General features: G+C 45.8%; 1 protein-coding gene across 2 annotated transcripts; it reads left to right on the top strand.

Moving 5' to 3' along the window:
• Window positions 1-23,983, top strand: DYNLT4 (dynein light chain Tctex-type 4). 2 transcript variants are annotated; one of them, XM_088455660.1, is made up of 2 exons: window positions 1-167; window positions 23,261-23,983. In XM_088455660.1, exon 2 carries the CDS (start codon window positions 23,270-23,272, stop codon window positions 23,981-23,983), a length of 714 nt encoding a protein of 237 aa, XP_088311786.1. In that variant the 5' UTR covers window positions 1-167; window positions 23,261-23,269. The 2 variants fall into 2 exon arrangements, with proteins under 2 accessions (XP_088311786.1, XP_088311785.1); XM_088455659.1 differs by lacking the exon at window positions 1-167 and adding an exon at window positions 6,241-6,344 and having other exon boundaries at window positions 23,266-23,983.
• Window positions 23,984-27,736: the final 3,753 nt, after the last annotated feature.

The following is a 27,736-nucleotide window of genomic DNA, read 5'->3' as shown; positions in this document are numbered from 1 at the left end:
CCCCCCACAGCCGGGATCCCCTGGACCGGCTTCCTCCCCATCCCACCAGGCTCACTCCCGGACCCCACAGAGTCAGACTGCCTTTAGACAAAGCACACCGCTATCCTATACCACCGCCACCCAAACAGTACAGCACCCCCGGCCACTCAACCCTTATATGCCGTCATGTGAGTAACTGATCCGGCGCTGAGACCCCACACTAGTGACATCATTGTCAGGGAATTCCAGGTGTGGGGGCTGGATGAGACCTATAGTCACTACTCCCATAGCTGTGCTGCTGCTGCATAGAGCTGGCCTAGTGTTCACTCCATTTCCAGCAGCAGCCTCTCACTCAAGGGCCTATTTATGATTATCTCCTATAAATAACAATCCATTTCACTTTGTTTAGCACCGATTTATTTAGCAGTGTTTACCAAGACAGCGTATCAGAAAAGAGTCCGTCCCTGCGACGCACTTTCCCCAATGTGAACTTAAGTAAGGAAAGCCATTAGTAACCAAAGATTGGCAATCATCGATGTTTCCGATGCAATGGAGATGCTTTTTCCATTCAATTCCAAGATTGCGATAGTTGGCACCATAGCATGCTTGTTTTCGATGGCTGCTGACGCTCATTGCCCCATTCTGCTGCGGACACCAGGATGGAGAGTCCATAGCAGAGCTCCTTTGTGCATGCACACTAATAAACCATTAAATGGTTAATATGCTATGGCTACATGCAGGGCCGGACTGGCCATCGGGCACTTCTGGCATATGCCAGAAGGGCCGATGGCCTTAGGGCCGACTCGAGGAGGGGGGACGGAAGAGTCCCCTGCCCTCCACCCAACATCTTCGGAATCATTAAGATATCACAGAGACGGAAGGGGAGGAGGCGTGTATGGGCCGGCGGCAGCTGTGCTGGGCCGGGAAGAGATGGGGCCAGCCCCTGTGACTCGCGGCGCGCCCCCTTGCATTAACCACGCCCCACTTCACGCGGGAGTGGAGGGCGGACTGCCATTGCTGATATACAGCCCCAGTCCGTCCCTGCCATTGCAAGGAATGTTGTGATGGTGGCAATGCCGTTCCTATTCAATGGCCCCCTCGCCATTATTCGTAATATTCCAAAATACGGCATATTCCGAAATCCAAAATAACCCTTGTCCCAAGCATTTTGGATATGGAAGAGTCAACCTGTATTACTTAAAGGAGGTGATTGGTGTGTTCATTCTCACAATGAGCTGATGTCACTACTCTCCAAATATAAGAGTTAATTTTACTTGATATTTTATATATATATATTTTCCAACTGACAGCCCATGGGTCAGTTGTACCCACGCTGTCCCTGACAACTTCCAGGCTCCACTGTATGACATGTTTCTTAGTAGTAGTATCTGGCTTGCCAGCACAAAATAATATAAAAGTGCTCTAATTTTGAGTTTGTGGGTTTTTCTGTGTTGTTGACTAAAGTCATTTGGTGCCTGAATGTACATTTCACTGTGTAAATAATATTTAACATTACTAATGTAAATATAGACTTACGTTACCAACACAATTTTTACTTGTGATCTAATTGATATTACAATTATTGCTATGATGTGTGCAGCACCCAAACAATCTAAAATTAAGCCTCTATCTATAGGATAATTCTGTAATGTTAACCAGGTACAGGTTGAGTCTCCCATATCCAAAATGCTTGGGACCAGGGGTATTTTGGATTTCGGAATATTCCGTATATTGGAATAATTGCACGCCATAATGAAATATCGGCAATTGGACCGAAATCTAAACACAGGATACATTTATGTTTTATATAAACCTTTTATACAATATTTTCAATATTTTTGTGTCTTAAACAAAGTTTGTATACGTTGAATTATCAAAAGGCAAAGATTCATTCACTATCTCAGTCATTCAAAAAAAAAAATCCATATTTTGGAATATTTGGATATGGGAGACTCAACCTGTATGATCATGTTGATCACCTATTACTGGAAAACCTGTATAATGCGTGGGCAGATTTAACAATCACAATAGCAAAATCGTTTTTCTATGCTGAAAATCTTATGTATCATGTTTTAGACTCTAATGCTGGGTACACACTAGACGATGTGTGCACCCAGGGACGGTAGATATGATGGCACGATATATCGGGCGGCCCGTACACACTGCACAATCTGGTGTATGACCCCGATATATCATTCCCCCTCCTCATCCAGAGGTATGTTATCGGCCGCCGGATCTTTTGATCTGGCGTGCATGCACAGCAGATCAGAAGATGCCACCAACGACGAGGGTGGTGCAGCTACAGCTCCCAATCCAGGGGACGGAGTGAAGGTGTTGCCCAAGCAGAGTAAGGATTGATGCGTGGCGGGGCCACGTGCCAGGATTTCCCGTGAGATTCGCAGCCGAGGTAAGAGTAGGGGAGAAGAGGAGAGACCCCTCGACCTGGTGGATCCAATACTCTAGTTCTGAAACTCCACCATTACTGTCCACCTTTTAAGGATATCCCTGTTTGAGCATAGGTGACTTAATTAGTACCTTGGTCAATTTGATTTAACCTTCCGGACTCAAGCATGGATATCCTTAAAATCTGGACTGTAGAGGCAGAGCTTGGGAACCTCTACTCTAGTTTAATAATATGATACTATTTGAACAATGATGTAGTTTTACCAGCAATAAGGAATCAGATATGAGCATTTGTCAGTGTAATGAAAGCCGATATGCATCATAAAAATGCAGCAAAGCAAATTATATTATGTTAATAACAGATATAAATTTAGACCAATGGGTGGAAATCTGCTTTCTTCCATAGACTACATGCCATTGGTATGAGTGAGGTGGCTAACAGGACATGAATAGTTTTCACTTACTGTTGCTAGGAGAATAGCTGAGGCCACAATGACAGAATAAATATTACAGATATGACTGTCCCATACAAGCAGGTGTAGCCCAGTGATTCATGTCTGAGACAGACCCGCCTGCTCCTCATGATAGATATGTCTCTGTTACACTGAAATGCGATAGTCGGTTAGCTGTCAGTGACAAGTCAGTGTGCAGCGTATGGTGAAATCTGCTTAGCGGGTTATGCAGCCAGCTTGCTGGGATTATTCCTACTAGTACTGCTAGACCAGTGTTTTCAGGGGATTGTATCATAATTGAAGTTTTCCCCCCTTGTAAGCTATAAACATCAGAGTGATATTAATATACCACTGTTCGCTTTAGTCTGAAATATAATGTAGGGATTAAGATCATTTTCGGTGAAAGTGCAAATGTAAGAAATAGACAAATAAAGCAGTAATTGTGGGTCTCTATGGCCAGCGATTGTCGCATATGTTTTTATCAGCTAGAGTTGAGCCAGTTGACCAATATCACAGTGTTTGTGGTCAACCCAATAGGTTATCCAACACGTGTGCTGTTCTTACATGGTTTGTGATTATACTAGTTGGGAATTAGAATGTAAAGCAGACCCTAACCCATTTGGTGTGATTATATCCGACGTAGGCCTCAGGCCACCCTTTCAAAGTGATGCATGTTATAAATAATGCAGCAGTATCAGGCTAAAGCTTGTAGCTGAGGGAAGGAGCACTCATTGTTTTGGGCAGCAGGTGGGGAACACTACATCACCTCACCTGGCCCCATAGCAATATATTTGCTGTGTTCAATCCTCCCATGGGCTCCCCTCTTGGGGCCTGCACATGTGCATTGGTACTTGGGGCCTGATTCAGAGCCGCTCGCTATTTGCGGTCGTTCTAAAACAAGGGGGTGGCTATTCAAATGAACCGTTCGCTAATTGCGGTCTGTTCACGCCTCTAAGTCTGAACGAGCGAGTAAAACTTGAGGTTGTAATTTTGTAAAATACGCCCCCTGGCCGCTCGCATCCTACGTCATGTCCGCTATTTATTAGATTAATCGAGCACATCGAACAGCGTATGAACTGCTCGCTATTCTTGTGGCTGGTTTTTTCAACCGCTATTTTGCGAGCAGTTCGGTGTAAAAAAAAAACAAGTGACGTGGTCAATGACGCTGCTGTATTAATTATGCACTCCCTTAAAACGCCCGTTTTGACCTTTAAGCGCGCCTGCGATCTAATTCCACACCCCCGTTTTCAAGCACCTTCCCCTGTTACCACCCACATGCACCTCCTCCTGTCACTCAAAATAGCAACCATTCGCTATATAGCGAACAAACGATTTTCGGCCGCACTGACTGGTTCGCGCATGCGTATTAAAATCCGTACGCATGCGCAGATGTGCGAACATCGGTCAGAACGAACGAGCGGCCGCTAACGAGCGGCTCTGAATCAGGCCCTTGGTTTGGACTTTACAGTGCAGATGGCTGTGGGTGAGGATAGTGGTAGAACGAACACCGTTGATAGGCGTGCGGCAGCTACAGGCTCCTCCTCATCTGTGGACTCCGTAGGCGCTGCACAATTTATTTATTATTTCTTAACAATCATTCATATAGTGCACACATATTCCGCAGCACTTTACAGAGAATATCTAGTCCTTTTACATCAGGTCCTGCCCCAGTGGAGCTTACACTCTATATTCCCTACCACATGCACACACCTATACACTAGGGTTCATTTATGTTGAGGGACAATTAACCTACCAGTATATTTTTGGAGTGTGGGAGGAAACCGGAGTACCCGGAGGAGACCCACGCAAGCACAGGGAGAATATACAAACTCCACACAGGGCCGTAGTAGCAAGCAAACTTGCGACCTCAGTGCTAACCATTACACCGTCTGTGCTGCACCATCTGCTAAGGTGGAAGCTCTGTTACTGGTATAGGGGTTACATTTCAGGAGGGTACAGCACTACGACTTGAACATGCAGTGGGTGAGTTAGGATGAAGTAAAGGTGTTTAGCCACAATGCGCTTTCTCTTCTAAACAGTGTTAATGTATATCCCTTGCTTAGGCTCAGTTACATAGCACAAAACAGCCTATGATCCCATAAGGAGGTGGCATTATGTCAGTCCCTGCCACATTGGAGCTTACAGTCTAAATACACTTGAGCACGGGATAAGTATGATCTGTCGACAGTCATAATATGGTCATACTATCGACATTGACCATGTCGATATTTATCATGAAGACACCAGGGGCGAATTGGGCCACTAGGACAGCGGGTAATTCCCGCTGGGTCGGTCCCATCCCCCCTCTGCCGGGCCGGCTTACCCAGATTGACAGGCCAGCTCACCCTGCATACTGACCCGGGCTAATTCATTCGTCTGCCCGGCCAGATGCAGCACTTACGGGATTTGTGTTCCACATTGTGGAGCGCAAACCGGACATTGTCATCGGCTCACGGCTAGCAGGCACTAGGAAGTGGGCATAAATGCGAGGGAAATGCCTACCCTTACGGGGGCCGGGTGCGGCACCCGATTTTCGGGAGGTTCCCAGCCAAACCGGGAGAGTAGGCAAACATGCCCAGAATGGATATAACCCTCATATGCTTACCTGTATAACACTGAACGATGTATCAGGCTTGCCGACATTTAGCTCCCTCCTTCTGGGAGGGAGCTGTCAGGCTTACACTGCTGGGGGTGTGACGCAGTGAAAGGGGGCAGGGCCCGGCAGGTAACGTGTCATTGAGGGTGGAGCATGGGGTGTAACAGCGTGATATCGTCATCATGGCTCCGCCCCCTATTCACAATGCCGTGATTAATGGCATTGTGCAGCCGGTGGCGGAGCCACGAAGACGCGTTTCAGCACAAATCTCGTCACCGGCCCCCCGCTGCTGGCATTTATACTTACAACCACAGGGGGGGTGCGGACACGTTGCCTGGGCCCGGAAACTTGCCTGCCTTTCCGGGGGCCGGGAGCTCCCGGCCATATCGGGAGGGTAGGCAAGTATGCTATGTATATACTATATATAGATATATATACTGTATATATACTGTGTATGTATGTATATATATATATATATAAAAAATCTTACATGCACACACATACATGCTGCCACTATAAGTCCTGAGAGTACCATATTGATTTACTGTATCTGAAACCTATTGTTACTCTTAATAAAACACAAGCCGGTCAGTGTAAACTTTATCCCTCGCAAAGGGATGTTAATGAAATGTCAACAGTTTTTCGATTAACAGCTCAATAATAGATAAAGACTGAAAACAAAAGAACGACAACCGCTCAGTAAGTTTCCAGGGTGACCCGGTATATACACTGGCCCTGTGCCCAGGCGCTCTGCTCAGTCAGCTGGCATCAAGCTGTCTCCTTCCTGGCAATAATTTACAATGTCCAGAGATGATTAAACTTGGATCTGGAGGGCGAGCCTGGGCATGCTGCTCCACGGGCCTTATAATATCCAATCTGGATAGCAGAGGCCCACAGACGCCTGTCCCATCCAGGTGAGGAGGTACGAGTCTTTATTAACCATTTCTATATTATAGTGCCTGGTGCACACACTGTATAGTATAGCCTGCAATATATAGCTGATATCTAGGGAAACTGTAAACTCTAGCCATCACATTCTGTCTTATGGATTAGTAGGCTTTAGAGAATTAAAGCAAATGCCTCTCTGGTTACTATGTATTCAGTAAAGTGTATAAAGGACCTGATTTAGATATGTACGCAATGGCGATTTTTTTTTTTACGCAAATCAAGCAATTGTTTTCCATTGCACATACGAATAACCCGCACAGCGCATGTGTCTTACGATTCCGCACACACAGAGAAGTAATCAACAGAAAGTTAGCGTTCGGGGGAGGTAACGGGGGGTGGTCAGAAAAACGCAGTTGTGTCTTACTGTTTAAACGCTGTTACATGGGCCTGCATAAATTAGCCACTGCGATCAGAGCTCTCAGCGTGTCAGGAGAGTCACTGTATGGAGACAGGTCAGACATGCCGCAAGGTCTGCATTGCTGGTCCATGTTACCGATATTTTGCCCTGGTACGTGACGGACGCTGTTGAGAAGGCAGCAGTGGGCGCCCTTATGCTCGGTTAAGCTTTGGAACTGTATATTTTTGCAGCTGCATCCTGTGCGGAATCCATACTTTCCGACTTAGACATTAGCCCGGGGAGGAGCAGCATGTGGGCAGAGTTGGGGGCGGGGTCAACAGAAATAGTGCCATTAAACCCCACCACCTAACAGGAATTTGCCTGTGACAACACATATTTTAAAAAGGGGGTGGGGCTAAACGACGCGATTCTCACATAATCGCCTCATTAGGCCCTACCCCCAGCGCACGGACCCACCAATCCCTGCTAAAATGCTTCCCATTCTTCCTACTTCACTAGGAAGTGGGTAGAATGCGGGAGAAGTGCTTTCCAGGATGCGGGGGGTTACCCGGAAAAACGTGAGCCTCCGGCGAATTCTGGGAGGGTAGGCATGTATGGCGAAATCGCAGCTGCGATCGCATTAGCCTCAGTCTCTGAATCAGGCCCACAGTTTCATCAGTGTCTCTACAATGCAATCTCTGATTCCTGTGTTCTTAAGGAGCTTTGATTCTCCACTAATGACCTATCATAGACCTGGTCACTGCAACAAAAGTTCTGACAGAGGTTCTGTGTTAGCACCCTTCTAGGAGATGCAGGTGGATCTGATATATTTATAAACTGCCAGTAGATGTTCCAATGTTGAATATACATAAAAAGGACATTACGCCATCTCCCTGGCTACTGGATCTATTTTAAAATATCTCTTTGTTTAGATGTCAGGAAATGTAAATCTGCATGAGCTCACCTGTCAGTGCAAGGAAGAGGGGATTTAATGGAGCATCCAAACATAGGCTCACCCTACCCGTTTTACTGTCTTTTTCTCATGTCATTTAATTTTTCATCTTATATCATCCCCAAAAAAGTAAATTGGCCCTAGTGAGCTCTGCATTTATTATTAATAAACCAGTTATAATATCCTTTTAAATGCACATTATTGAATTGTGTTTTTTTAAAAGGATACCAGTTATTTTAGAGATAATGTGCACCTTCATTAAGATCTACAGTTCAGCTACAGCTATTTGTCACTATAGGGCTCATTTATCAACAAACGCATTTGCAATGCAGGATGCAATCATAGCGCAGGCACATATTAAATAGCCCCTGCAGGGTTCCCATCCCTGCGAGGTGCTCAGAGTGAAGAGACCGCAGCCTTTCCAGGGATATGATGCAAATAGTTAATGATAAATGGGCCAATTTATCTTGTTTCAAAGCTGATCAAATGACATAAGATGACCAAAAAAAAATTATATATACTGTATATATCTATTGTAATGTAATGAGCCATATTCATTAAATCCAAAGTGATCAATGGGACATTAAAATGTTTATTTTGTTAATATGATATGTAAACTGTTTCCAGCTGTATTTTCATACAAATGTAAATGCTTATGTCCATGTCAAGTTTAATTCGTAACTCACACTCTTGTCTCCCTATGCCTGTAGAGACTGAATGTGAGGTAGTGGGTAGTGAGTACAGTACTGCTGGATACACACTTGACCTGAGCGGCTGTAGAGACTGAATGTGAGGTAGTGGGTAGTGAGTACAGTACTGCTGGATACACACTTGACCTGAGCGGCTGTAGAGACTGAATGTGAGGTAGTGGGTAGTGAGTACAGCACTGCTGGATACACACTTGACCTGAGCGGCTGTAGAGACTGAATGTGAGGTAGTGGGTAGTGAGTACAGTACTGCTGGATACACACTTGACTTGAGCGGCTGTAGAGACTGAATGTGAGGTAGTGGGTAGTGAGTACAGCACTGCTGGATACACACTTGACCTGAGCGGCTGTAGAGACTGAATGTGAGGTAGTGGGTAGTGAGTACAGTACTGCTGGATACACACTTGACCTGAGCGGCTGTAGAGACTGAATGTGAGGTAGTGGGTAGTGAGTACAGCACTGCTGGATACACACTTGACCTGAGCGGCTGTAGAGACTGAATGTGAGGTAGTGGGTAGTGAGTACAGCACTGCTGGATACACACTTGACCTGAGCGGCTGTAGAGACTGAATGGTAGGTAGTGGGTAGTGAGTACAGTACTGCTGGATACACACTTGACCTGAGCGGCTGTAGAGACTGAATGTGAGGTAGTGGGTAGTGAGTACAGTACTGCTGGATACACACTTGACTTGAGCGGCTGTAGAGACTGAATGTGAGGTAGTGGGTAGTGAGTACAGTACTGCTGGATACACACTTGACCTGAGCGGCTGTAGAGACTGAATGTGAGGTAGTGGGTAGTGAGTACAGCACTGCTGGATACACACTTGACCTGAGCGGCTGTAGAGACTGAATGTGAGGTAGTGGGTAGTGAGTACAGTACTGCTGGATACACACTTGACTTGAGCGGCTGTAGAGACTGAATGTGAGGTAGTGGGTAGTGAGTACAGCACTGCTGGATACACACTTGACCTGAGCGGCTGTAGAGACTGAATGGTAGGTAGTGGGTAGTGAGTACAGTACTGCTGGATACACACTTGACCTGAGCGGCTGTAGAGACTGAATGTGAGGTAGTGGGTAGTGAGTACAGCACTGCTGGATACACACTTGACTTGAGCGGCTGTAGAGACTGAATGTGAGGTAGTGGGTAGTGAGTACAGCACTGCTGGATACACACTTGACCTGAGCGGCTGTAGAGACTGAATGTGAGGTAGTGGGTAGTGAGTACAGCACTGCTGGATACACACTTGACCTGAGCGGCTGTAGAGACTGAATGTGAGGTAGTGGGTAGTGAGTACAGCACTGCTGGATACACACTTGACTTGAGCGGCTGTAGAGACTGAATGTGAGGTAGTGGGTAGTGAGTACAGCACTGCTGGATACACACTTGACCTGAGCGGCTGTAGAGACTGAATGTGAGGTAGTGGGTAGTGAGAGTACAGTACTGCTGGATACACACTTGACCTGAGCGGCTGTAGAGACTGAATGTGAGGTAGTGGGTAGTGAGTACAGCACTGCTGGATACACACTTGACCTGAGCGGCTGTAGAGACTGAATGTGAGGTAGTGGGTAGTGAGTACAGTACTGCTGGATACACACTTGACCTGAGCGGCTGTAGAGACTGAATGTGAGGTAGTGGGTAGTGAGTACAGTACTGCTGGATACACACTTGACTTGAGCGGCTGTAGAGACTGAATGTGAGGTAGTGGGTAGTGAGTACAGTACTGCTGGATACACACTTGACTTGAGCGGCTGTAGAGACTGAATGTGAGGTAGTGGGTAGTGAGTACAGCACTGCTGGATACACACTTGACCTGAGCGGCTGTAGAGACTGAATGTGAGGTAGTGGGTAGTGAGTACAGTACTGCTGGATACACACTTGACCTGAGCGGCTGTAGAGACTGAATGTGAGGTAGTGGGTAGTGAGTACAGTACTACTGGATACACACTTGACCTGAGCGGCTGTAGAGACTGAATGTGAGGTAGTGGGTAGTGAGAGTACAGTACTGCTGGATACACACTTGACTTGAACGGCTGTAGAGACTGAATGTGAGGTAGTGGGTAGTGAGTACAGTACTGCTGGATACACACTTGACTTGAGCGGCTGATTTGGTAAGCTGTAGACGGAATACATACGAATTACGAACTTGTGTCCGGCGATTCAAATCCCGACAGTGGCAGGCTGACACTGCTGGAAATACCGATCGCTCCCAGGTAAGTATGAACTAACCTAACCTAACCCTCCTTAGGGGTGCCTAACCCTAACCTTCCCCCCAGTGCCTAAACCTAGCCCCCCCTTCCCTGCCGCCTAAACCTAAGTCCCCCCGGGGAGCCCTAAACCTACCCCCCCCCCGCGGCTGTCCGCAGCAGCGCCCGGCATTACTTCGATCGGGATGCCGGGCGCCGCTCTCCTGGCGTCGGTAAAATGACCGCCGTCTACATCTAGATGCTGGTCATTTCACCCTCGCCGGAATATTACAGTCGGGAAGCCGACTGTCTGTATAATGTCAGCCGGCTTCCCGATTGCATACCCTGTAGACACTTACCAATCAGTTGCTCAATATGTCTGGTCAGACATCACAACTGGATGGGCATTTTACTGTATGTATAACGGACAAAACTAGACTGGAACACAGGGGGTAAGGGCAGGTAGGGGTCTGATCTTCAGCGTAGGCAGAAGTGTCACTGCGAGGTGGGATATGAACGCAGTGCAGCAGATGAATAACTTGCATGCAGAGCTGAGGAGAGACACGGAGCCAGGGCCGTCTCTTCCATTGGGCTTAATGGGCAGTTGCCCAAGGGCCCTAAACTTCAAAGGGCCCGCCAGCCCCCCTGCTGCCACGGCCACTTGGTAAATGTTATTTTTTTAGCACTGTGTCCCGATCCGCCAGCTCCCCCCAACCCTCCCTCCGTGACGAGTGACACCACAACCCCCCCCCCGCCCCGCGGTTGATGAGTACTCACCACCAGGGCAGGATTGGGCTCCCTGTGTGGCCGCCCTTCATTCCCCACTGCTCTTCTCCGCCGGCCTGGCTGGCCGCTGCTGCGATCAGAGTTTAGCTCCGATCGAGCAGCGTACTGTAGTTAAAGAAAAATGGCCGACAGGGCAGCTGCTGCGCATGCCCACCTGCAGCAGCTCCTCCCATAAGCCTTTGCGGAGCCGTCAGTCACCACTGACGGCTCCGCCTCCAGTCCATCCGCGGCCCGCCTCCATCACCCTCTTCATCTGCAGTGCAGCCCAGCCGTTCCCTGCACGCACAGCAGCGGTAGCCGGCAGCCCACGGTGTACACAGAAGGAGGAGCAGGAGCCAGCGCCGGCCAGTAAGTAAACTTTAACAAATCTGCCTGTCCGACTAGTGTCAAAGGGGGGGAGAGAGGGGGGGTGTTGGATACACAAGGGGCTAGGAAAATCTGGGGAATGGTGAGGATGGGGAATGGAGAGGCTAAGAGACACGGGGCTGCGGAAGGTGCTGAGGGGGGAGAGGATGGTGGTCAGGGGGAGAGGATGGTGGTCAGGGGCTGAGGAGCAGAGGATGGTTGTGAGTTTACAAGGGCTTAGGGCGGTGCTCAGTGCCTGGGGGGAATCAATGTTTGTGATATGATGATTTATTGCTGTGTACGACAATGTGTGTGGTTTGGGGGCTGTTGTGTGGTTTTGTTTTTTTCCACATGGGGGCCAATCTTTTTTTTTGTCGGGGCCAATGTGTTTTATTTTTTCCTAAGGGGGAATGGATGTTACATTCTCCACTCCCACTAAAAAAAAAAAAAGTGCAATAAATACCACCAGGCTAGAATAGAATAGGTGGGTAGGGGCCCCAGTGCATTGCGTTGCCCAGGGCCCACACTGCTGTTAAGACAGCTCTGCACGGAGCAGGAGCAGACACGGGGTAAACAATACAGGTACTAGACAAGACTCAGGTTACAGACAAGGCAGAATGGCACGGACAATCCGAGCAAAATGTTCAGAGAAATCGAGCAGCGTATACACTGGATCAACATAGAGTGTTCACAGGGACTTGATAAGGACCAGCGACTTACACAGTATGCATAAGTTATAACCGGCAGGGAGGAACTGGCCTGGCTGCCTTAAAACTAGAGATGTGCACCGAACCCCGTGTTTCGGTTTTGGATCTGGATCTCCCCTGGATTAGAATCTGAATCTGGTTTTGGATTTTTTTTCCTTGGTGTTTTGTTCATAGGTTTTGGTTTTGGATCTGTATTTTTTTCAAAAAATGATATAAACAGCTATGCAGCTGTGTGTTTGTAAACTCTGTAGGGCAGACCGCTCTCACTGAGGTCTGCCCTACACTTGTGGGGCCCGGGGGACTGGCGGCGGTGCAGGAGTGGCTATGGGCCCCTGCACCACAGCGGTCCCCGGTGCAATGCACCGGCTGCACCGCCGCTAGTTCCGCCCCTGGATGGAATTGTCCCTCCCACCCACTCTTATGTGGGATATTAAAAAGGACATGCAAACCAAGCACTTTAGCCAGTAGGACTGACACATTCGTGGCTGAACTCCTTGGTTTGTTTGGGCCCCCACAAAACATTTTTTGGAAGGACTACATTCAATTATTAAGGAGGAGGTTGATGATGAGGGTGTTGGTGGTGGAGATTGCATGTGCTGGTCCTAACTGCTGGTAGCGGATACTGGACTGCTTGTTATTAATTTACAAATTATCATTTTGTTAAACAAATTGCATGAACTCGCTGCAAATGACGTGGAGGAGGAGTCAATTGTTTTTTTAAATTACTTCCGATCACGAATGAGGATGTTGATGATGATGATGCAGGTGTTGGAGATCGAAGGTGCTTGGATCCCACAGAGAGGGAGCAGGTAGGTGACACTGGGCTTGTTATGTTTTGAGTTTTGGAACTTGGCGACATACACTTTGATATTTGATGAATGCGCTCCAAGTGACGTAACAAGGAGGAGGTTCCTAGGTGGTTTAGGTCCCTGCCTCTACTCACTCTTGCATGGCAACGGGCAGATATGGCTTGACAACTGTTGTCTGGATCAGGGTGGAAATAATTCCACACGTGAGAAGTAGATTTTTTTTGTCTTTTGCCCCGGCATAACAATGGGCTTTGGCTTTTTCAATCCATGGGCAACAGCTGTTGCCTTACTTACACAAAGGACATCCTCGGCATCAACATCCTCATCACCAACATCTTCATCATCAAAATCCTCATCATCCTTAGCGCCTTCAACTGCCAAAATATCCTCCATGTGCAATTCCACAGAAGCATCCTCAATGACTACGTCTGCAAGATGTTGACTGCCCTTCCCCACATTTACAGAGGGCACACAAAATGTTGGAACTCCTCCAGTACACTAGTATTTAGGTCTGACTCACACATGGCAACCGTGGACACACTTGCACTCTTCTCGGGGATTTGTGATTTCCATTTCTCAGGGCACACAGTTGGTTTTTCCGGAGCTGTCTTAACAACTTTTACATTTTTAATTGGACCACCACCACTACTACTACAAGCAGAAGAGCTATCAGAATCAGCAGTCTTCATAAAGAAAGGCCAAGGCCTTTTCCTTTCCTTGCCACTTTGTGTACTGAATGGCATATTGCCAATTTTTTGTTTATCTAAAGGCAAATATCCTGTCAATTTTTTTTCTTAACTTCAGTAAAACTTGCTTTACTATATCGATGGCGTCACTTAAGCCCTGGGGCATGGGCCTTCATAGAGGATGAGGAAGTTGACGGCCTTGCACTGCTGGCAGCAGCTACAACATGTGGTTCTTGGCCTTGCTCTCCTGTCATGTGACAGCCCTCCATATTTTCTGTGGTCTTGAAGCAGTGTCACAAGCACCAATAGTGTAGCCAAGGTGCGGTTACAAAATTCACACACGTGCAGTCGTGCGCACACACAAAAATATTAGACAAAAAAAAGACTATTGATTTAAATTTTTTTTATGCTCAAGAACTTGGGCCCAGAGCAGCGATTGATCACGACTGGAGTCGGGCAGCACTAGTTTGCAACTTGCGTTGCTGGCTGGATACACGCACACACACAGACAGTAAAAGATCAAAAAAAGACTATTGATTTTAATCTTTTTTATGTTCAAGAACTTGGGCCCAGAGCAGTGATTGATCACGACTGGAGTGGGGCAGCATTAGGTTACAACTTGCGTTGCTGGCTGGATACACTCACACACACAAACAGTAAAAGATCAAAAAAAAGACAATTGATTTGAAAAAAAATGTATGCTGAAGAATTTGGCCCCAGAGCAGCAATTGATCATGACTGGAGTGGGGCAGCACTAGGTTGCAACTTGCATTGCTGGCTGGATACACTCACTCTCACACACACAGACAGTAAAAGATAAAAAAAAAGATAATTGATTTAAAATTTTTTATGCTCAAGAACTTGGGCCCAGAGCAGAGATTGATCACGACTGGAGTGGGGCAGCACTAGGTTGCAACTTGCATTGCAGCTGGATACACACACACACACAGACAGTAAAAGATAAAAAAAAAAGACATTTGATTTAAAAAAAATTTATGCTCCAAAACTTGGGCCCAGAGCAGCAACTGATCACAACTGGAGTCGGGCAGCACTAGGTTGCAACTTGCGTTGCTGGCTGGATACACGCACACACACAGTTAAAGTTAAAGATAAAAAAAAAGACAATTTGTTTTTTTTTATGCTCCAGAACTTGGGCTCAGAGCAGCGATTGATCACAACTGGAGTCGGGCAGCACTAGGTTGCAACTTGCGTTGCTGGCTGGATCTTGTGCGGTTAAGCCTAACACTCACACACAGAAAAATATTACACTAAAAGAACCTTTATTTTTTTACAATATATATATTTTTGGAGTCCAGAACTTGGGCACAGATGGACGCAGCACCAGCCCAGATGTATTCTGCACCAGCCCAGATGGACACAGCAGACAGCAGAGCACCAGCCCAGAATGGATCATCACTGCAGCACCCCAGGACACAGCAGACAGCAGAGTACCAGCCCAGAATGGATCAGCACTCAGCAGCACCAGCCCAGAATGGATTAGCAGTGCACCAGCCCAGGACACAGGACTAAGCAGACAGCACCACTCTCCCAGCCCTACACTACCCACCCTCCCTGTTCAGGCTCCACAGCCGGAGTGAAATGGCGTCCACCGCGTGGTCCCTATATATTGCATTCATCATAGAGATGTAAGCTCGTGAACCGCAAGATTTCCGACTCTATGGTTTTGCCTCGGCTTTGAGATCCAAGTCAGGCGGGAAACTCCGAGCCTGCTTGGATCTGACTCGGATCTGCAAAATTTGGGTGGGCTCGGTTCTCTGAGAACCGAACCCGCTCATCCCTACTTAAAGCAGGAAGATCCACGAATCAACTGCAGCCTGAGAAGGAGAGCCTCCATCGTCTACAGCAGGGGTGGGGAACCTTTTTTCTGCCGAAGGCCATTTGATATATGTAACCTTATTCGCAGGCCTGGTGCAGACCACGCCCCCCAAGTGTGATGTCACACGGGGCGGGGTCACAATCGCCGGTGATTACAGCAATGCCCAGAGCATCTTGAGGATGCTCCGGGGAGCTGTAAAGGCAGCGGTGTGACCGTCTGAAGCGTCCTAAGGACGCTCCAGGTGGCACTGCTGCATAAATTCTGGCTGCAGGATGCCATTCTAGGCACCCTGCTAGCCAGATGAGGCTAGCAGAAAAAAGCTCAGAGGGCAAGACCAAATGATTTCGCGGGCATTATACGGCTCCTGGGCCTGAGGTTCCCCATCCCTGGTCTACAGCATACCCCTGTCAGTGAGAAGAAGTCCCTGCGGCCGGCCGGCTTCCTCGTCGTCTGGCAACCACAGCGTCCCTGTTGCCCGTCAACCAGGGGAACCATCAGACCATGCGGCTGGAAGACGCGGTGTCACGTTTGCTTAGCAATAACCAGGATGCTTGTGACACATATATATGTAATGTATGCAATATATATGTATCAAAGCCATAAGTAGACAATTTGGTGCTCTGTGCCAGCAATCGGTGCCTCCCATCACCCAAAGAGGGGTATTAGGCATGCGCCCCCAAAAAATGGCCTCATGGCACACCTCCATGTTCATCATTCTGTGGGTGTGTCCAGCACTACAGGAGATGCTGACAGTGCAGTAACAGCTAATGGGGGCAGCTGGTCTGTCGTGTACCCACAAGTGCTGGCGCAGCCTGGCTGTGGGTGGGTTGCAGTACCTAGGGCCTCCGCTCCCATACTAGCACGCTAATACATACATAACACGACCATACTATGTTACATCTGTGTCTGATTAGCCAGTCCGTCCAGGAGCGCCTAACACACTTCTAAAAAAGTTCTTTGTGTTTGCATCTAAATCTGTACTGCGACTCTGTACAAACACCATTTAGGATGTATGCACGGTGCAACTCAGATGTATGCGCAGGCAGAAGACTTTGCACAAGCAAAAAATAAACACATTGGCCCCTACAGGAAAAAAATAAAACACATTGGCCCCTACAGGAGAAAAAAAACAAACCATTGGGCCCCACTGGAAAAAAAAATAAAATACATTGACCCCCACAGAGAAAAAAAAAAAATCCAAACACATAGACCTCCACAGGACAAAAACATAAAAACACATTTGCCCTCACAGGAAAAAAAGAAAACACATTGGCCTCCACATGAAAAATATAAAAGCATATTGGCCCCCACAGTATAAAAAAAACACACACACACAAACACATTGGGTCTCATTCAGATCCGGTCGCAAGCACTGAGCGCTCGCAACCGGGTCGATGTTAAGGCCCTGCGCACGCGCAGCGGCCACACTGTGCGTGTGCAAGCCCCGGAGTGAGAGAGAAACTCTCTCGCTCCGGAGCTCACTACAAAAGGGCCGGCTATAGATGTTGATCGACAGCTCGGCCCGTTTTGTAGGCGGGGCGGGGGGTGGTTTCACAAACGGAGGCGTTCCTTAAGGAACGCCTGCCGTTTTGTGGGCAGCCACCCTGACATCAGCAGTGATGTCAGTGGGGAGCTTCCTGCTCGATCAGAGGTCACAGCATAGCTACCGACCAGCTGTGGCCTCTGATCTTAAAAAATCAAGCGGCCGCCCTCATTCAGAGAGAGCGATCGCTTCTTGCGACCGCCTCTGAATGAGGGCCATTGTCCTCTCCACATTGTATGCCCCAATCCCCGCAAGAAGACAGACCTGTCAGGATGAATCAGGCCAGACCCAAATGCCTTGCGGGCCCCATCTGGCCTTCAAGCCAATGTCAAGGGTAACTGCAGGGCTCCTGGGTGGTCCATCTCCCGGCTAACAGCACCCGGAAGTGCCCGCTAGCCGGAGCAGATGACAGCTTACGGTTTACGTTCCACAGTAGAACGCAAATCCCAGAAGCAGGAATCGGCCCGGTGGGGATGGGGGGAACCAGGAAAGGAGCTGGACGCACCACTAGTAACAACATCGCCGTGGGCGCCTGGCAAGAGGAGATTGCACCGGCGGCCAGTTCCGCCCTCAGGGCATCCTGCTCTCTCTTCAGCGGCACTGGCTGCACCACTCTATATTCTCTGTCCAGTGCTGCACAAATTGGTGGTGCTCTATAAATAAACGATAATAATAATTTTTAAGTTCAAAAATATATCCCTGGTTCAAAATGTAATTAAACGATCAACACAGGAATAGCATCATTCCTCATCATGTACCAAATCAGAAGCAATATACCTGGCACCTCCATTGATTTTTACAGTCTTACATATTGCTTTAGAAATAGTAACAGATAAATAATTGTTTTGGGATCCTTAGCTGGCGCCTGACTGTGCAACAGACGGATGATGAGATTAATGGCCTGCGCATTACTTGGCTGTTTAGCACAATTATTGATGGAAATGTCCAGTGTATGTACAGCAAGAGCTGGCTTGTGAGCAGAGGCTTACAATAGTGGGAGAGACATGATACTGAACAATTACTTATTGATATGGAATATATTCAAGTGACTGAAACATGTTTTGTTCAATTGTTACTAGATGGTAAAGAAAGGAAATACATTGACAGAGTCTGATTAAGACCCCATGAGGCTCCTTTTTCCTCCCACCTGTTTGCCAACAAACACTCATAAAAATGTGGCATAGTAATCCGGGCTCTTCATTGCCCACTGGGTCCTAGACACAGTGGCAAACGCCGGATTTCTAAAGGGGCTTTCCAAATGCTTGATTTTATAGTGAGTGTGGGCAGTCTATGCAGAGGACATAGGGCCTGATTCAACAAGCAACGCAAGTGAGAGAGCGCACGGTGCAAGCCGATGTTTGCGATCTGCGCATAAGTATGCATTGCGCGTGCGTGAACAGGTTGCTGAGTACGGTAAGGGCTTTCTCAGAGTATGCAGGGAGCCTGCAGAGACCTTCGATGTTGATTGACAGGAAGTGCTGTTTGTGGGTGGTGATGGGGGTAGACGGCCGAACGCAGGCATGCCTGTGCATTCGCATGCCGTTACAGGGGCGTGCTTAAATTAACCTCAGCAGCGCCGCACGCAGCTGGGCGCCTCTCTGCGTACAGGAATCTCTCAAGTCCTGTGGCAGGGTCAGGTCTACCCTTAGGTTACACGCAGCTTAGATGGCACTCTGTCAATCACGGCGGCTTTATGTTTTGCTGGGTGTCTGCTTCTGATGCTGCGGTCTCCGTGCGTATGCATTGATTAGCATATACTATCTTTTGTTCCCCACATTCAATCTGTCTCTAAATCCTGTTACGCACATCTAAAAAACATAGCCAAAACTCGACCATATCTTACGAAAGACACTGCAAAAACTCTAATACACGCACTCATAATTTCCCGCATTGACTATTGCAATAGTCTCCTTATTGGTCTTCCCAAAAACAGGCTCTCCCCAGTACAATCCATTTTGAATGCAGCTGCGAGGTTGATCTTTATTATTATTATTACCAGTTATTTATATAGCGCACACATATTCCGCAGCGCTTTACATAGAATAATTGGCCATTTACATCAGTCCCTGCCCCAGTGGAGCTTGCAATCTATGTTCCCTATCACATGCTCACACACATACACACTAGGGTTAATTTGTTATGTTTTGGAGCCAATTAACTTACCAGTATGTTTTTGGAGTCTGGGAGGAAACCGCAGTACCCAGAGGAAACCCATGCAAGCACAGGGAGAATATACAAACTCAACACAGTTAGGGCCGTGGTGGGAATCGAACCCACGACCTCAGTGCTCTGAGGCAGTAATGCTAACATTTACACCATTTGTGCTGTCTGTGATCTTTCTCACCAAACGTTCAGTGTCTGCTGATCCACTCTGTCAGTCCCTCCATTGGCTGCCGGTCTTCTACCGTATTCAATTTAAAATACTTACATTCACACATAAAGCTATTAACCAAACCACACCAATATACATCTCTTCACTTATCTCAAAATATCTTCCAACCCGACATCTCCGCTCTGCACAAGATCTGCGTCTCTCATCCCCGCGCATTACTTGTTCCCATGCACGGTTACAGGACTTTTTTCGGGCTGCACCCACCCTATGGAGTGCCCTCCCACGCACAATAAGACTTTCCACTAGTTTCCAAACATTCAAGCGTTCTCTGAAAACACCTCTTCAGACAAGCTTATCAGATTCCAGGACCGCCCACCTAACCTTTTATAGCTCCCTATCTAATTATCTTTTTATAGTAAACACCTGTCACATCTTCTCTTTCTTCAATTTAACAACCTCCTAACCCTAGGCCAACTTTCCAGTGTGATTGGATTATACAGCCCACCAAGAACATCTGCAAACGGGCTGGACCAATTTGCAATATGTAGCACCTATCCTTGTGTATCAACACCTATTTCCCTATAGATTGTAAGCTTGTGAGCAGGGCCCTCTTACCCTTATGTATATCTTTTATGTATGTATGTATGTATGTATGTATGTCTTTTACAACCAAGTATAATGTTAATGTTGATTCAAATTGTAAAGCGCGACGGAATTTGCTGCGCTATATAAGAAACTGTTAATAAATAAATAAAAATATCCTCGCAGTGGCTGGGTGCGTGCGTCTGCTAGCGTGCATTCCTTGTTGAATCAGGCCCATAATTAACACTTATCCAGCTTTAATATGCGTCATACAAAGTGTATTGTGTGTCATAATTCCAGCATATTTCACATGTGGGCAACATTCCAGAGCATTGGAGCAAGTCCAGGAGTCTAGGGGAGCAGCAGAAGAACCTAGCACTGCCCTGGACATATATGTACATATTGGTCTCATTATGCACTGGATAGTGTATTATTATACAGTATTAATAATTAACCCTATTGATGGCAGTGTACCCCTAACAGTGCATGTTTTCCAGATCTCCTAGTTGGTGCACAGATGTATTTATTACTGGCTGACAAATGTCAAAAGACCCACAGTTGGTGCTAATTATTTAATTTGTGATACTGAGAAGAACATGCAGCACTAGTAAAATTCTATAAAATTTACTTTACCTATTGTGGTCATGGTTTGGGCTGGGGAGGGGGGTTTCCAGGCAACCGGAAATCCCCCCTGGTTTTGCCTATGAGACGGAAGTCTAGGTTGCGTAATGAGTGAACCAGTTCTGCTCATTGTGCATGATGTCCATAGTAGATTCGGTGCATGGGTCATATTGGGGCTGATCCACAAATACTGGAAATTTATAGTGCAAAGACATACAAAAGAGCTAGTTGACCTCTATGTATGGGGAATGGAGGTCAGTGGTTTCACTAATTTTTGTAATAATATAGACAAGTTGAGAAATTGTCCATAGCAACCAATCAGCTACTATAATTTATCAAGTTCATCCTATAAAATGACAGCCAGCAGCTGATTGGTTGCTATGGGCAACTTCTCATACATTTATATATATATATATATATATATATTTATATATATATTTTACCCTTCTTTATATCATTCATATCATTACACAGAAAGTCACCCATAGGATTAATATATCCATAAATTCCAGGATACCTATGTTTTTACTGACATAAATGAGTTTAAGTATCTTCAAAAATTAAATATAAATGAAAATATTCATATTAAATGACCAATGTGTGAGGTGAATTTTGTAACATATTGGAGAACATATATTTCAGGGACACACTGTTTTGCCCTTGTGATGACATTGACAAGGGGGGGGGGTCTGTTGCTAGGTAGACTAGCTTCTTACTTTGTATATTTAATCCTCTAAGTATCAAAGTCATCTCTGCAAATATTAAACATGTTTGAACTTGTTGCAACGCTCTGGTATCTCCAGCCTAAACCGGAGAAGCCACAGAGGTCCCTGATCTTGTGTTTATTTCTAGGTCAGTGTGTAGAATCATGTCTATATATAATATATATATATAATATATATATAGAGAGAGAGAGAGAGAGAGATCTCTTTCTCATTATATAATACCATATTGCACTGTGAGGGAAAGCTGTGGCCTGATTTATCAAAGGTGATACTTATATGATACAATAAATATTTTCTTTCTGCACATCTGAACAAACAACGACTGTGCCGGGTAATTACACAACTCCAGGTACAGTGGTTTATTGTTACTATAAGTATCTAATGAGATGTTAATTGATGAGATCTTATGTTGCCTCTTTCCATAAATCATTTGTTGATATTTCTTTTGTCTACTTTGTAGGAAGTCAATCTCATGGTACGCTTTTATTTGTCTTCCCATCATGATATCTATCTTTAAATGTTTCCTCTCTTGGGGTTTGAGTCAGTTCTATAATTATAATACACAAGGGATGTTTATATAATCCTTGCATATATATGTGTGTGTATATATATATATATATATATATAATAAAACAAATGTGAAAATCATACGTGCGCACTAATAGCAGCCCCTTAGATTCCTTAGTAGTGAAAGTGTCACCCAACACTTAAAACATATAAAAAAGTCCAAATATCACCAAGTATATCCAGGAGGCGCTCCTAATTGTGCAAACAGAAATTTCAGGTCAGTTCTTTTATTAAGAATGTGTTTTCCACGAGGTCTTCTTCATCTACTCAATTTCAAAGTGTGAACCTCAAAATGTAAACAACAAACTCACCTTGAGGAAGATACACATCATGTATCGAAACGCGTTGGGGCAGAGGTGATTTAGACATTACTGGACCTTACCTGGCAGATGGTTGGTGGACCCTGGAGACGCCTGGCTTTTCGCCTGTATCGCTAAACGATATTTGTCTACCTTGTTTCACACTGGTAGACCATTCTGCTTGGTAAGAGACCATCTGCCATTGTCTATTGTCTAAAATACCTGATTGTCTACTCCGTATGGTAGACCATTATTCTTGGTAATTAAGTTTGATCTGAGTTTTACCTTTTGGCTTAATGTCATTACTGTGTAAAGCTGGCCACACACTAGACCAACTTTCATCCAACCAGCCAACTAGTTGATTGGTTGGAATGAAAATCTGGTAAGGTATGGGAGTAACTGATGATCAGCAATTTGCTCCTAAATGCCAGAAAACAGATGAAAATGGCCGTTCAGACAAATTTGTTAAATGTTTGATCAAAACATTTGTTCAAACAGTTTTTGTCCATTTTCCGGCATTTGGGAGCAAATTGCTGATTGTCATTTGCTTTCATCCCTTACCCCAGATTTTCATTCCAACCAATCATCTAGATGGATGGTTGGATGTAAGTTGGTCTAGTGTGTGGCCAGCTTTACACTATGAGTTTGTTTACATTTTGAGGTTGAGTGGATGAAGAAGACCTTGTGAAAAACACATTCTTAATAAAAGAACTGAACCGAAACTTCTGTTTGCACAATTAGGAGTGCCCCATATATATATATATATATATATATATATATATATATATATATATGATATCTATTGAGATCATTTTTATAATGAGACTTGTATTCGTTGCATTGTTCTTTTGCTTTCTGAACAGATCAGATCAATGGCGACTATTCCCCCATCTCTTTCTGATGAGGTCCTGGCACAGTTATCCCAGGCAGCTGGTGCAGAAGGATTGGACCAGGCAGGATCAAAGTCAGGCCCCCTTTCTATGCGCCAGAGCTCCCACTCCATGGAAGTGACCCCTCGACCTCTAATGCGACTGAGAAGCATAGAGGAGCACCCCCTTATGTATTCCCGCAGGAGTTCCATTGTCAGCAACATGAATGCCCCTTTCTCCCGCAAGAACTCCTTGTGTGCAGTGGGTCCAAACAAACGTTTGTCCCTGGGACCATGGGCTCACTACGGGCGGGTGAGTTTTTCTGGACTACCCCTATACCAACCCATCAAGGAAGTGCAGTACGAGAACACATACAGGACTGGCCCAGACCAAGGCAGTCGGTTCAACCCATGCAGGGCCCAAAAAGCTCTGGAGACCATTCTGAGAAACTACTTGGTGGACACCAAATACAACCCACTTACCAGCAGTCAACTGACCCAGAACTTGTCTGATCTCATACGCTGCAAGCTAAAAGAACTGTCCCCTATCCGCTACAAAGTGGTCTGCAGCGTCTTCTTGGGGCAGATGGGCCATCAAGGGATAAAGGTGGCCAGTCGCTCCCTGTGGGACCCCCAGAATGATAACTTCACCTCTGCTACATATTCCAATGCAACTTTATTCGCTGTAGCCTTGGTGCATGGGTCATATTATGAATAATTTTGATAGATTCACAGTGGACTGGGGGAATTAGGGGGGGGAGGGGAATCAATGGGCTACAGTGTAAAATGTATATTTCCAGTTCATTACATATAGACTAGATGTAGGATGTGTAAAGCATTGTGAATATTCTAAAGTTATTTTACTTTGTTACCCTCAATGATTACAGTACTGTGTTGGGTATAGCAGTTTCCATGAACAAACTATGCTCACCTTGATAGAAAGGGTGTTGGGTGGATTCCTGAAATGAGATTGACTCAGGGGCCCATTTATCAATAAATATTTGTAGTAATGCAAATATTTAGTATCTCCCCAACTGTATGACAGAGGGACTGCAGCAGATATCTCCGATACCTACTGCAATCCCTACATTCCCACCGGCAGCTGCACACCCCATAGGTTTCTATGGAGGATGCAATGCTGCCATATTTACCAACCTCCAGAATGTGACGCATTCCGGAGATTGGCCCCTCTCAACCTACAGGCTACACATCGCAAAATTATCTGGGAGAGGGTTCCATAGGAACCAGCCCCCAGCAATGGCCACGGTGCATGTATACACTAGAGTCCCAGCACAGGAGTGAAAAGACGGCTGACGCGGTCACTTCACTCCTGGCACATCGCAGGGATGGGTTCCTTTCAAAGCCCCTATTGGTGCTCAGTGATTAATACAGCAGATATGATTGCATCCTGCAATACAGTTTGGGGGCTAATATTGGGCACCAAGACTGGATTGCAAAAGCAAACCATGATAAATGGGCCCCTCTGATTTAGAATAACGGTTATGGGGCTGATACATCGATTAATCAGGCCAAATCTGCCTTTTGCCGATGATTTTGCAAAGGAAAAAAATGCATCTGCAATGCATGGGATTCACTGATCACCGATTCAGACTATAAAATGATTGGAATCTGCAAGTTAGAATTTCCAACATATTGGATTTTGCCAAAAAATTGTGTCTATGAGAATCTGTAAATCATGGGATCAGTGAGCCGTTCATTGTGATTGTTGGTGTATGGCCTGCATTAGTCAAATGTTTATGTAACTATTTCCACAACCTAACAGAATTGAACAAGTACAAATGCCTGCAATTGTTGCTTAATCTTCCACCCATGGCTAATGGAACCCTGTGTCAATATTTTGAAGTTTAAAATGGAACAAAATTCACATTAAACCTGATATCTGAAGAGAACATACCGGTTACATGTACAATGTGTTAAAATTCAGAACTGAATCAATTCTGGAGCTGTAACAACTAGTAGGTGGCTTGTATTCACAATCCATGTCTAGTACTCTTAGGTTACACTTCCATTCCATATTTGTATTGCATGAGTTATTTATTACCAGTTATTTATATAGCGCACACATTCCACAGCGCTGTACAGAGACTATTTGGCCATTCACATCAGTCCCTGCCCCAGTGGAGCTTACGATCTATATTACTAGGGGAGCCAATGAACCTAACAGTATATTTTTGGAGTGTGGGAGGAAACCCACGCAAGCACAGGGAGAATATACAAACTCCACAGTTAGGGCTATAGTTGGAACCAAACCCACAACCTTAGTGCTATGAGGCAGTAATGCTAACCATTATACCGTCTGTGCCGCCCAGTTAAGGAGGGGGGGGAAATAAATATAAAAAGGTTGCCTAAATACACACCTGTAGGAGATCTTTAAAAAACCGAACGGAACCGAGTAGGACCAAGCCTGCACATCCCTAGTACAAACCTTCACTCAGGTTTTCAAAAGACTTTTTTGTTGCAACCAGTGTATGTGATTAATTTTCATAAAATTTGCTGGTAAAAATAACTAAAGTGAAGTGTTCACACTTTAGACCAGTGTTCCCCAAACTGTGCGTCGCTGTCACTGGGGTGCCTCAGCGACTGCTGGCCTAAAGAGCCCGGCCAGTGGATGGGAGAAGGGTTGATAGAGCAGGGAGAAAGCAGTCACTGTAAATCAACAGGCAGTGAATCATGTGGCTGACTGTTGCAGAATGCAGTCCTACAATGCAGGAAGTGTCTGATCCGAGGAGCAATGCTGCAGAACAGCGCTGACTGTCACAACTAAAAGTAAAGGGGGGAGGGCAATAGAGAGATATGGAGGGGGAAAATTAAATTGATATTACGTTATTTTGACCTGACAACTTAAAAACATGACCCTAAGGATGCCTCAAAACGAGAAAGTTTGGGCACCACGGCTTTTAGTCCGGTGTCTGATGCTTCTGCCCATACCCCTCCAGCAGCATTACCAACAGTTACGTTGTACAGTATAGGGGTGTACACACTTATCAGCACTGTGATCGCGATTTCCGAAAGAAAGTCAAATCGCATCAATAGTGTGATTGCACAGGTGTGCACCCACTTTGTCAACCTTTTGAGCAGCAAGAATATTTACAATATCTCACCAAGATATATACAGAGTGTGTATGCACCCACTATTCGGTTCTCTCAAGAAAACTGCTCTCATCTGCTTTTAATGGGATTCCTAAGATTGGAGACAAGATGGAACAATGGGCCTGATTCAGAGCCAGACGCAATTAGCGCTCACTCGTCCTGAAAATAGGGGTGGCTATTCAAATGAACCGTTCACTGTCTGTTCACGCCTCTAGGTCTGAACGAGCGAACAAAACTTGCGGTCGTTTTTTGGGAAACTACGCCCCCTGGCCGCTCGCATCCTACGTCATGTCCGCTATTAGATTAATCGAGTACATCGACCAGGGTATGAACTGCTCGCTATTCTTGTGGTTGGTTTTTGCTACCACAATTTTGCGAGCAGTTCTGGCTATTAAATAAACCCAGTGACGTGGTCAATGACGCTGCTGTTTTAATTATGCACACCCATAAAATGCCCGTTTTGACCTTTAAGCACGCCTGCGTTCGGATCTCCACTCCCCATTTTCAAGCACCTTCCCCTGTTACCACCCACATACGCCTCATTCTGTCACTCAAATTTTCAGGCATTCGCTATTTTGCGAGCACATGAATTTTGGCCGCACTGACTGGTTCGCGCATGCGTATAACGATCCGTACGCATGCGCAGTTGGGCAAACATCGCTCGGAGCGAACGAGCGGCCGCTTACGAGAGGCTCTGAATCAGGCCCAATGTCCGGCCAACCAGGAAGTGTGTACACACAACCAACCATTCTTTCCAACACTACTGCTCTTCTGGGTCACAATCTTCTTAACAGTTGTATTTGAGTTGAGATTGCAAGGTAGAGGGCAATAGTGGGTACATAGGAATCTGCACGCTCGCATGTTAATACAAAGTGTAATTGGAAGAAATATTGCATCTCAAAGTAGGACTGTTAAAAAAAAAAAAAAAAAAAAGTACCTAGCTGTACAAGGATTGATTTCTAGGCAAACCCCATTGGAGAGATTACCAGCCAAAAAATCCTGATAGTTTAATGGGAGTATTTCTCAAACTTGGTTTCCATGGTCGTTTAGACATCAATCATCGTACAAATATGTTGTACAACCTGACGATAGTCATGTTCAACATGTTTGCAGATGATTGATGTGCCTTCACTGAACGAGAAAACAACTGCACGATTACAATGTTGTAATTGTGCAGTCTTGCCTGTCTAGTGGATGTGTGCCTTGAGTGTTTAAAGGTATCCTCAGGAATAATTAGTACCAATCTATTGTGATAGTCAAATGCACACCTGTGCTCCAGCTAGAGGATCTGGATAATATGCACCATTCATGTTTGACAAACACTGGTTTAAGGAAAAGGGGTCCACCTTATCCTTGCTGC

Source organism: Taudactylus pleione, unplaced genomic scaffold, assembly GCF_031769625.1.
Source record: "Taudactylus pleione unplaced genomic scaffold, aTauple2 ptg000662l, whole genome shotgun sequence".
Lineage (NCBI taxonomy): Eukaryota > Metazoa > Chordata > Amphibia > Anura > Myobatrachidae > Taudactylus > Taudactylus pleione.
The sequence above is the reverse complement of the archived record's forward strand: the minus strand, read 5'-3'. Positions and strand labels throughout refer to the sequence as shown.